Source organism: Etheostoma cragini, chromosome 14 (genome assembly GCF_013103735.1).
Source record: "Etheostoma cragini isolate CJK2018 chromosome 14, CSU_Ecrag_1.0, whole genome shotgun sequence".
NCBI classification, from domain to species: domain Eukaryota; kingdom Metazoa; phylum Chordata; class Actinopteri; order Perciformes; family Percidae; genus Etheostoma; species Etheostoma cragini.
Window position 1 is genome coordinate 16775248 of NC_048420.1, and position 11971 is coordinate 16787218.

The 11971-nt window shown below is 37.5% G+C and overlaps 2 protein-coding genes across 2 annotated transcripts; both read left to right on the top strand.

Annotated features, from left to right (window-relative positions):
- Nucleotides 1-3435: 3435 nt before the first annotated feature.
- LOC117957310 (cortexin domain-containing 1-like) lies at nt 3436-5063 on the top strand. Its single transcript, XM_034892964.1, has one exon. It carries the CDS (start codon nt 3765-3767, stop codon nt 4035-4037), a length of 273 nt encoding a protein of 90 aa, XP_034748855.1. The 5' UTR covers nt 3436-3764; the 3' UTR covers nt 4038-5063.
- A 255-nt stretch (nt 5064-5318) lies between these two features.
- Nucleotides 5319-11971, top strand: LOC117957307 (histone-lysine N-methyltransferase SETDB1-B-like). The gene is made up of 8 exons (XM_034892958.1): nt 5319-5397; nt 6506-6616; nt 7635-7973; nt 8176-8349; nt 8968-9169; nt 9288-9361; nt 10812-11002; nt 11109-11971. Exons 1-8 carry the CDS (start codon nt 5334-5336, stop codon nt 11214-11216), a joined length of 1263 nt encoding a protein of 420 aa, XP_034748849.1. The 5' UTR covers nt 5319-5333; the 3' UTR covers nt 11217-11971.

An 11971-nucleotide genomic window follows, 5' to 3' on the forward strand; every position in this document is an offset into this window, starting at 1 on the left:
CACAGTCAGTTAAAACTCTTTCAAGTATACCAGCCTTTAAACTTGACTGATTTGTACCTCCAAATAACCACACCGAAGTCGGTGACATGGTGAGGAGCACTAAGGTGAAAGATGTCTTTCTATGGACCATAACCTGATTTAAGTCTTATTTACTGAAGTGTCAGTTAATAATGAATTTGTGCTAGTTAGTTATTTCAGCCAGTTTGTCACTTTGGTTTTTCTAAAATCAATTTGTTCCAAGTATGTTTAAAACAAAAAGAATTGGAGGTAAATGTTGTTTTTAACAGTCTGGAAAAAAGTGCGAGAAAGTGCTACATCTGCCACTTGTTGAAATGTGCCTTGTGTGGAAGTTTGTTTTAAATGCTTTGCCTTTTTGGGAAGCAGAATGCACATCATTTTAATGTTTTGTTTATGCTTTTTAGTTATTTTTCTTTTAGATTTTCTTTTGCTTTAAATTGTATTTGTTTTGAGTCCAGTTAACGATCTAAATTTGGGAGCAATCTGTTAGAGTTGAACCCAAACCAATCAGTAACTGTTTATTAATTCTTTATGGGCTGAAAGAGTCAATAGCATTTCCATAGTGTTGTTTTTCCCATTCATCCAAAGATGTCCTTTTATGGTTTCCTTGGTAGATCCCCATTGACTAAATATCTTGTAAATCATCTTAGTAATAATGTTTGATTTCAATTCAAACCTGATTTATTTTTTGTTTAGAGTTCAATTTCATTTCATGTTTATTTTCATTATCTGCCCGAGATTGTTCTCGTTGTCAGTGTTTTGATTTATTTTGTACAAAAATAGAAAGAAAAGTAGGTTTGATGAAATCTTATGAACAGATGTAAAAGTGAAACACCATGGTATGGTTTACATTTTGTACTACTTTGTAATCTGCAAGTGCCTTTATCATTTCAAGTGTTGTCAATTGAGAAAAAAAGTTATTCCTGTCCCTTTTGTCTTTCATTTTGCCCTCTTTGTGCCCCACACTCCATGCACTGCAACGCTCTGGGCCTCTAACCTTCGTGCCTCAGCTCACAACAACCAATCACCTGCAGCTCTTTTTTATTGAGCTTTGCTTCTGCAGAAAAGGGTTTTATTCTGCATTGTGTGTTGCTGAGATGTAAAATCATAACGATGATGATAAAGATAATTTTGAATAACTCTTCACTGGTATTCTGTCTTTTACCGTTTGCTTATTTTAATTACAATCTGAAATAATGTTCACACCAAACTAATAAATGCAAAGGGATGAGTAACCAATTGATTAACTAAGGAAATAAGTAACAAAGATGACTTAATTGTATCCTCTTAATAATAATAATAATAATAAATTTTATTTATAACGCACTTTTCATTCCAAGGAATCTCTAAGTGCTACACAGGAGAGTAATAATAATAAAAACAATCAGCACAAAAATGCCTTTCTGAATAAAAAAGTCTTCAGTTCAGCTTTGAAAGTGTCAAATTTGTTAATTTATATATATATATATATATATATATATATATATATGTGTGTTAATTTCTTAAACAAAGGAAATGGAATCTTTATCAACAATTTAAAATCCTTGAGGGCAGCATCTGGTGATTGGTTTTCACTTCAAAAAATAGTTAAGCCTTTAAAATGTCAGAAAATAGTGAAAAAGCTTCCATGGTTTAAGCTGGAAGCAGAATGTTGCAAATTACTTAAATTCTTATATGTCAATTAACTAATTGATAACTGTAATGCTTCAAACCTAAATAAGTTGAAATCATAATGGAACTCTGCTTGATGTATTTTTGCTTGCAGTTAAAAATGTTTCCTTCTTGATTACTTACTTTTTGCTTAATTTCTTGGGACTAAGCAACCAAAATGACTTTGCCTGTAATTCAGGAGTTGATAAATGTCCCTCTCAAAATTGACACCCATATGGGAGATATTCAGTCACTGTGGAAGTAGAGCACATGCGGCCTGGCATGAGCACCACATCAGTCATTGGTTCCACCAATGTTGAAAAGACCTGAGGATACCATGCAGCTATTACAATGTTAGATGGCACAGTGTAGTGGTGACACTGAGCATCACCTGGCTGGCACACTTCTGGGAGGCAATCTGTTGCCAAAATGTCTTGAATGTTTTTAGAATCATCTCGGCGTGAAATAGTTGGTCTTCATCCAGCCTGAAAGTTTGAGAGAGTTTATTAACTTATTTTTCCAGACACCCTAAAAAAAGACACCAGTTATTGTTTCTTCCTCTTTACTTTGCCACTTTCCCCCACAGTATTTTTGGCTGCAGCCTGAAAGTCCTTTTTGGCTAATTGCATTTGGAGTAGGATCACTTTACCTCGATGCCCTGCACTTCAGTCTCCACACTGTTCTTGTCCCTGGCAGCCTCACTGTAACAATCTCCATTTTAAAGCTGCAGGGTCAATTTCCATCCCGCTCTCGCATCTGGCTCTGCAGTTTAATTGATTGGCATCTCCTATTTCTACTGCTCCAACCCTTGGGCTTTCCTTAACACGCCCCCCTTCTGTGTCCAGTCTTCCTCCTCTTCAAATCTTTGCCTTTTCATTCACATATCTCCTTCCTCTGTTGCCTTTTCAGCCTTATGTAAATAATAAGCTCAGTGTCGCCTAAGGTGCTTGAGTTATAGTGGTGTGAAGTCTAATTGGTGACAGCGATCGAGGTCCTTGTGACAGGAGAACAAAAGCTGTGGGGTGTTTGATTCACTTGTGAACTGTGTAGACCGTTATTCAATTCCTGCTTAAGTATTAATAAAGGCTTTACACGCCAGGGGGAGGTCGCAAGGTGCAATTGCATGAATGAGTATGCATGTGTGTCTGCAGGAAGCTAATTTGTGAGCTGCTCATTTTTCCTGGGATGATCACGAGGACAGTTAAGACTTCAGTAACTGATGACTGTCTTATGTAACTCGAGTAATAAAGAACCTCAGAGGGAGTTCGAACAGAAATACTATGAAAAGCTTTTGAAAGGTTTGGATGGCTGGTGGAAAAACTGCAGCAACACATACCTGATGACAATAAAAAAGGGTGAGTTTGAAATCATATATTTAAAAAAATTTGTTAATTTGTTTCTTAAGTTATTTGCTAATATGGTTCTTTTTCAAATCATGTGCTGCTTTCAACTTTTGTAAGGCTGAACATGTTTAAACAATATAACCAATAACTGTTTCTTCCCATAAAGTTCTTATGATTAATTTCGTCTTTAATCTATTTTGTTGAAACCTGAAAAGCTTTGCTGTGTTTCTCTAAACAACAACAACCAGGCAGAAAAATGAACACTGACATATTCCAGAACAATATGGGCTGTCCAATATAAACGTAGTAGAGCTGTAAAGATTGGTTAATTAACCTAATGGTAAATCCACAAAATGTTAGTCAGCATTTATTTTGATAATCACAAATATCAAACATTCTCTGGTTCCAGCTTCTAGAATGTTGAGCTTTTCTACTGTTTTATGTGTTGATTGCACAAAACAAGCAATTCGAAGACAATATCTTGGCTTTCCAGGATATTGTGATGATGATTTTACAGACCAAACGATTCATAATTTAATTGAGAAATTAAATAATTACAGCCCTGGGAAAATGTAGCCTACAGTATGAAATGCAACAGAGACCCTGAGCACAATCCAACCAGGGACGTTGAAGTTACATGGTATGCATCTTAACCAACAGGATGCTTTAACCTGGCTGTGACCTCTTTAATCTCTGTCTGTCTTTCTGATTTGTGTTTGCGGCATCAAGTCATCACCATCACCTCAAGAACACATGTGTACACATCCGTCCTTCTCCAAGAGTGGTGGTGCTGAGCTGGCAAGGACACGAAGAAGAAAGGAAAATCAGTCATCATCAGCCCACATGGACCAGGCTTCTCACCCTGCGCCACAGTTTGAGGTAGACCTGGACCTGGGCTTCGCTCTCTTCTTCCTCTTCGTCCTTTGTTTCTTCCTGCTGGTGACGGTTGTGCGCTGTGCCCAGACTGTAGTGGATCCTTACGGCTCCATCTCTACCTCCACCTACCAGGAAGAGCAGATCACCTGAGAGGGAGAGGAGGGTGTAATCAGTCAGTAACAGGATTCTAGAAAAGTAAGATAAACACTCATTGCTGCATTACTATAGCCTATAAGACATATATTTAGACCATGCAGCTTTTGAATGGATATGAAGTATACATGGCAGGAGTCAGGCAACTTTTGGAGAAAAAAGGAGTCATACTTACATTTTCATGGAAGTGTTTGTGCCTACTAGCCTACTACTGAGCACACTCCCAGAGGCCCAAGATGTCTCGTTGTGTAAAACAATGTTCTTAATCATGTTTATTTGCTCATGTCCAGTGATCTGATTCTGTTACTATTAGTCACTCCTAGTAGCAATCATATTTATCTTATTATAGGTCTCCAATTTTCCATATCTAGACTATACTGTAGCCTATATGAAAAAATAAAGACCACTAAACCATGTAGCTAGCCTATAGAACTACATGGTAGGCCAGGGGTGGCTATATCCAGTCCAGCATAAAGAGCCAAAAAACGAACCATAGCGAGCCACACAACACAACACACGCCACAACAGCGGCTTACAGATCTAATGTCATAATACAAAGCAGAACTGTTTTATAGGTTTCTTTCTTACCTAGACCGACTATTTGGGAAACTTGACAGTCTTTGTTGTCCACAAGCCTTTTTTTTAGGTCTGGCTTGTACTCAGCTGTGGCCACTCGAAGCAACTCTTTCACAGAACGATGTTTTGACTTACCTGTTTCAGTGTAGAAAACACTGATCCACAAAAGTTGCTGCAAACGTTGACATTAACTTGAGTGCAGCCTGTTTAACATTGGGATATCTGTCTGTGGACACTGTTTTCCAGAGCTCTAGTTCCTTCTCTCGACACAGATTTAAGTCTGTCATCCTCACAAGGTTAAATCATCTCCAAGTGGGATGCTTCATTTGTCAATCGGCCGATATGTAGACAATAGTCATTCCTCCGTGGGCTCATAATGTGGCCTCTCATAATGTGTCCATTGAATAAGATGGTAATGCAGCAGCAACTAAAACATATGCTTCTTTGAGACATCCTCCTGCAAATCTTACGGATCCATTCCCGTTAGAAAATATTGGGACGGCAGTTGCTGTCTTGCTCATGGAAAAAAACAATTAACAAATGACTTTTTTTATTTTTGTTGTTGTACAATAAACTACTTACATTCCATATAACCTCTGAGTTTGTGAGATATACTTTTGAGTGTCCACTAACAATTTGAAAGTTACACTTTGTTTAAATCCCGATCCATCCATCCAATCAAAACCATGGAAGAAAACAAACCAGTTGGTGGCGGTAATGCGCCATGTCAGTGTTTGTCGACTGCTATTAAAGCATCAAGAAGAGGGAAGAGGCAACAACGGTAGGAAGAAGAAAACACAACAATAACAGACGTCTAAAATGGTGGGAGCCGGCGCGGTTGTGCTAATTTTGTTTAATATAATTAATTAGCAAGCAGAATCAGTGTGCAGGTCATTTAGCATAATTTCCATGCAGTCGTGACGTAAAATCAAAACGACGGTTTAGCTGTGAGCTTCTCAAACCTTTGTTAGTTCACATTTCAGTGGCTATCGGTAAGTTAGCTATCAGGGCTAGCTAGCTAGCACTTCCATGATCGGTACTAGTCTGATTGCTAGCTTCCGGTCTGGAACGTTACTGCAAAACTTCAGCTTTAATCGCAACGACGCACAATATAATTACTTGCATTGTAGTTTGACCAAACGTCTGTCCATTTGAAACAGATAGTCAAGACACAACAACAGGTAACATTATTGTTAAGTTTTTGGTATAAGTAGCTAACGTTATTTACGCTAAGCTTTTATTCTTACGCTAGCTGTAGCGTAAACGTTATCAACCATAACGTGAAACTGTTAGCCATAGCTAGCTAAACTAACGTTATAACACGGCTAACCTTTATGAATTACGTTAACCCTGCGGCATTTGGTGGAATTTCTTAAGTTAAATTGTATCTGTTACAAATGAGCTAGCGTTAACGTTATTGCTGACCGTTAAAAAACGTCAAAATGTAAAAGTCAAAACACAACAAAGCTCTTGTACGTTAACGCTAGTCCTCTTATGCCACAGTGTGCACTGAACGCCTCTAAACATAGCTAGTCAAAATGTGTCAGCATCCTTATCATGACGATTGGACCCTTCTTTTGTTAGGCACCTCCAACATGTAAGAAGTAAACAGACTGAAAGGTCGAGGACACTATTCACACTGCACAGATTATTGCACATACTGTACATAAAACGTTAACTACTGTTATGTATAGGTACTGATGACAGGAGGTATGACAGCAACAACAACTAAGCAGATAATTCCACATAGTAGCTAAAAAGAAATAATGGCAGACAATGTAAAATGTTCAAGATCTATGTGCATTTTGTGTCTTTAGACCTGGTACTCAAACGATATGAGGTATCTGGTGGAGTTCAAACCCTTAATTTAAATCACGTGTGTGTTGCAGTGGTTATGGAGGTGGACAAGATGGAGACAAGAGTGCCAGAGTTCCAGAAGTCTGGGGAGAGGGTAACAAACAATACAAAGACCGAAACTGATGATGAAAGAGATGATGATGGTAAGTATATAATTGTGTTATTTGAAAAATAAATAATTGTAGTTTATTTAATAAGGTCAGCCTTATTGTTCAAAAAGGCTATATAGCAAATTTATGTCCTTAAATTATAAGTAACTATAAGGATCCTCGGAAAGTGCATTTCAGTCAAGGCATGCCCTATCTCACAATGTTTCGGGACTAGTCGGGAAATATTTTTTGTTGATTATGCACACTTCACATCAATGCTGCACAAATGCCCTATTTTGTAATGTTAATCAAAGTGAAAATTAATTACTATCTGCCTTGCTATTTGGATCTGCTTCACAATTTATTGGGTTCTTCTTTAGTTAATACTAAACACTGGGGGTGGGAATCACCAGAGGCATCACAATATGATATTATTTCAATACTTATATTATTTGTATTTTTTTAAATTGGTTTCTATTATTGAGATTTTAAACCTATTTTGATAAGTTGCAATTTATTGACTTTTTTCCAACTGTCCCCATAAAGTTTCCTACTTTATTAACATCTGTTTTATCTAATAGGATACAATTATGTGTTTGTTCTTCTCACTTCAATTGACTGAAAATTGATTTGTAATTGAAAGTACCAAAAAGTTAAATTCCTGTGTGCAGTTTATATATCTGGAAATGGATACAGTATTGCCACAGAAAACAATGTTGTGTCAACACCTACTGAACCCACCAAGTCTCATGAAAATAAAGTTAGTAATTTTCCCATAATTCGGCTGACAGACAGACGGACAAATGACAGACAAACCTCACTGAAAACATGACCTTCTTTGTGGAATAAGTCCAAAACCATATGATACAAACAAGCTCCAAATCCACATATTTGACAAGCTGGAACCAGCAAATATTTGGCATCTTAAATGCTAATCCATTATCAAAATAATTGGCATTAATCAACTATTATTTTCATTGATTGGTCATTGCAGCTCTAGAACACAATTCTCTCTGCTGTGGTTTTGTTTGTTGCGAGCCACAATTTCACCAATGTTTTTTTTTCTCTGCAGAAAATATGTCAGATTCCCCATGTGAGTCTGTGCCCTCCACAAATGTAACACCCAGCAAGGAGACACAAAGGGAGGATGGTTCTGACTCTCTGTGTGGAATAAAAAAAGCAGTGGTGGTCTTGACCCGACTCCCTGATTATAAGATCAGCGCTCTGCGACCACCAACACCTCAGCAGTTTTACAGTGAAGATGACTCCCTCAGCAGCTCTGATTCTGATATGCAGTGGGAACCAGACGATGATTCGAGTGATTCGGATTTCTCACTCTCAAACAATAAAAAGAAAACTGGAAAACACGCCGTGACTGGCTCAGTGAGAAGTAGAAACAACAACAACAATGGTAATGCCAACACTAACACCACATCACTTACAGAGAAAAATACCAAAACGATTGCCCCCTCACACTATGATCATTTATAAACGTGACTTCTTCAGATCATATTTTATTCCCGGAAAATTCCCATGACTAGTCTTTATTTCTTCTTTTTTTTTTTACAATTACCCAAGCCATTTTAATATACACATTTTGTGTTTTTTCACAGTGCCAGAAACAGCCCCAGTATTTATATCTGCGGCTTTTGCCCATTGCTCCACTGAAACCAGAAAGAATCGTCCAAACTTGCCAGAAGAAGAGGTCAAAGTGGACATGATAGTCCTGGCCAGGAAGAGGTCTATGAGATGGCAACGAGCAAAAATAGTGGATATAGTAACAAAGGGTAAGACACTTTATTTTTTAAGCAGGACATTTTACCTTGTGCTCAGTATGCACCAAGCACCTAGATTTTAAGGAAGCCAGATTTACTAGAACTACTATTGCAAATGTTGGGAATAAGTAACGTATTGGTTGTACTTTCTACAAAGGAACTTAGCTTTTCAAGATCTCTGATATATAATTATCAGGGCTGAAATAATAAGTCAGTTAATTGATTGACAGAAAAGGGTTGTTCTATTTTGATAATTGATTAATTGTTCGAAGACAAAGAAAGCACAAATGTCAAGCACTTGCTGGTTCCAGTTTCTAAAGTGTGAGGATTTGCTGCTTTTCTGTTGTTATAGTTTTTAAATTTGAATATGTTTTTTGACTCTTGGCGTGACATTGTGATCTGGGAAAATGCGTTTAAACAATTTTATGTAGGCTACTATATGATAATTGATGAATCAAAAATATAATTGACAGGTTTTTGTACACAATGTAGCTGCTACATATTCCTCACATGCAGATTCAACAGTGTATGTTCAAAGAGAACAGTGTTTTTCACTTTTTATTTTGCAGCACAATGAAGCAAAAAAAAAAAAGGAGACATTGGTTATTTCACTTATATTTTTATTTGCAGAAGATGGACGTCTGAAGTACAAAGTTAGTTATGATGAAAAAGGACGGAGCCTGGTGTCTGGCCATCACATTGCCTTTGAAACCACACCGAAGCTGGAGCAGCTGTATGTCGGTGCTCGTGTTGTGGTCAGGTGTCCAGATAACAAGTTCCGGTTCCGGCCTGGTGTTTTGGCAGAGCTCCCCAGCAGAAAGAACCGCTTAAGGTGTGTGTTGTAAACACACATCAATGAACCACTGGATGTTGAAGAAACTGATACATCTTACAGAAAAAAATGCTTCAGTAAAGGTTTGATTTGTTGTAAACATATTTTAATTTTCCAGGTTCCTGGTTTTTATGGATGATCACACGCCGGTCTATGTTGGATTACCTTTATTTCGCCTGGTCTGCAAACCACGTGAGTTTGTCTCTTTTCACACTCACACATTTTTTGACACAGCCAAAGCCAACTGTCCTGTAAATTACTATTAGTAACTTTCAAATTATATTTTTATATTAGGGCTGTAATGATACACCAAACCCAGGCTTTGGTTCACGATTTTTGACAGACAATTCAATACAAAGCTTGATTTTCTGGGTTGGGGGGGGGGCAAATCTACAGTGAGCCCCCAGCCAGCTGGCAACCATCCCGGTCAGCACTCAACTCCGGTGCTAAGGATGCTGACGGCAGTTTACTGAACTGTTGGGAAACAGACCCAGGCACCCGAGTCAGAACAGTGGCCCCTTGTAACGTTAGCTACCCCTTCGTTAGCGGTGCCCCCCTTTTGCTTTTAATCGTTTTTACGCTTGGCTAAATTTATCAGACAAAACAGGAATAAGGCACCAAAAGGACTAATAGTAATTTAAAGATGTGGTAGCACTGGATCTGGAGGGAAGGATAACCCTGGGAGTTGGAAGAGGTGTGTTGCGATTCTGCCGTCTCGCTCCGCTCACACAGGTTTGTGGAGTTGAGTGTTGAGATTTCGGTTTTATTTTCCATATAGTTATAGCCCTATATTATATTATACATAATGTTACTGTCCTGCGTACTAATTGTCATAGTAGCATCATTTAGCAGTTGGTATACAAAAAACTACATTCTCAACTGCTTTATTCTTACAGGCAATAGTGCAATATGTGCGACATTAAACTCTATCAAGCTTTAAATTTGGACTGGTCTTTCGGAAGATTGAACTATTATTTGTTTTTGTACAACCTTTTTGAGCTGTTTAACCACAACCAATTTTTTTGTTTTGACTTTTCTTCTTTTGTGGAAAGGAAACAACGAGAAATTCAAGATAAAAAACTAACAGCTAAATGTATCATGGCATTGTGGGCCAGATGTTGCTGTTTGTCTTGGCAAAAAATTTACACTTGAACACACCGCAAAGACTTTACATCAAATGTCACTGTATAGGAGATTTGTATATTAATGTTTATTTTGTATTGTGTAGGTATGAAGACATGTTTATGTTAAAATAAATGCACCTACACAAGTAGTGGATCTTGTGCATTTGCCATATTTTGGACATAGTGTGCAGGGTTAGGAGTTAGAACCCTATGTTTTCTTAAAAAGGAACATTCAATCACTTTTGGCCAATTTTGACATCCCAGTGTATATTGGATTGATCAGATGAGACCAAGATGAAAAGTGAAAATAGCCTTCTGTGTGGTCTTTCCTCACTACAGTTTTACAATCCGATATCCTCACACTGACACCTAACCATGACCCCAAAGAAAGGCAGATGAAAGTCATTGCTAGCAGTGTGGTACACACTGCAAAAATTGGACAAGGGAGGCCACAGTCTCCATGGTGGGTCAGGGCCTTAACGAGTGACAGACTTTTTTTTTTCTCTTTTTTTTGACAGTGGAAAATGTTTTAGATGACATTCCAGACTGCCCTCACAAGTCTTTCATGACCCAATACCTGAAGGACTGGCCGTACCCACATTTGACCCAGTACAGGGTTGGACAGAGCATTAATGTTGAAATAAATGGAGCCCACCAGAGGTGTGAAGTGGAGTTGGTTGACAGCAGCTTGATTCAGGTCGTTTTTCAGGTCAGTATCATTAAATACTGCTGTTGTGGAAACTATTATTTTTATTGTTGTTGTTATTTTTATTAATATGTCTGCGGTATAATGCAGTTGTTTTTGTCACTCTCAGGATAATCAACAAAAGGAGTGGATCTATCGAGGCTCCATGCGACTTGAACAGATGACTAGATTTTTGGAAATGAAAGAAGCGGAAGAGCATAGTGATGATTCTGACTAAAGATAGACTTATAATGTGGCTCTGGAATAAAAAAAAAAAAATCCCCCTGGTGATGTACCATTGGATTTTTTTAACTTGGTGGATTATTACATTTCCAACTAAAGTTGTGCACTATTAAAACATGGTGAGCAATGAAATGTGACTTTATCATAAAAAAAACAACTTATTTTATAAAAAAAATTTTTTTACAGGGTGACAGACCATGCCCAGATTGCAAATTAAATGTTGCATTTAATGTATACTGAATTAATTGCAAGGTGGCATTTGTTGGAACATTATTACAAAAAAGGTGAGAGAAGGACCTTTATTGTTTTTTAGTTTGCTAATTTTGATTTTTGAATTTATGACCTAAACTGCAGCCAGCCACCAGGCAGCGATCGACATGTTGTGGTTTCACTTATACTTGCCACAGAAGATGTGTAGACTTTCTGCTGTCCTGATGTCAATGTTCCATCATTGCAGAGCCAGGACGGCAAACAGTTGAGACTTTGTTGAGCTGTATATGTTTTTAGCCTTGTAATTGTCCAGCAAAACCATGACATTAGAGTGAAGAGCTTTTCTCTCTTCATTTTTTTTTTCATCTAGGCAGTGATCCATATTTTCTCAACATTATCCAATTTGATTTTTGTTTAATTGTTTTGTATTGTTTGTCATTCAAAAAAATATCAGTAAACATTTTACAGTGTATATAAGCTTGACATTTGCAAGTGTCCTCAGTTTCTTTTCCAGAGATAAAAAAATAATAATCTCATTTC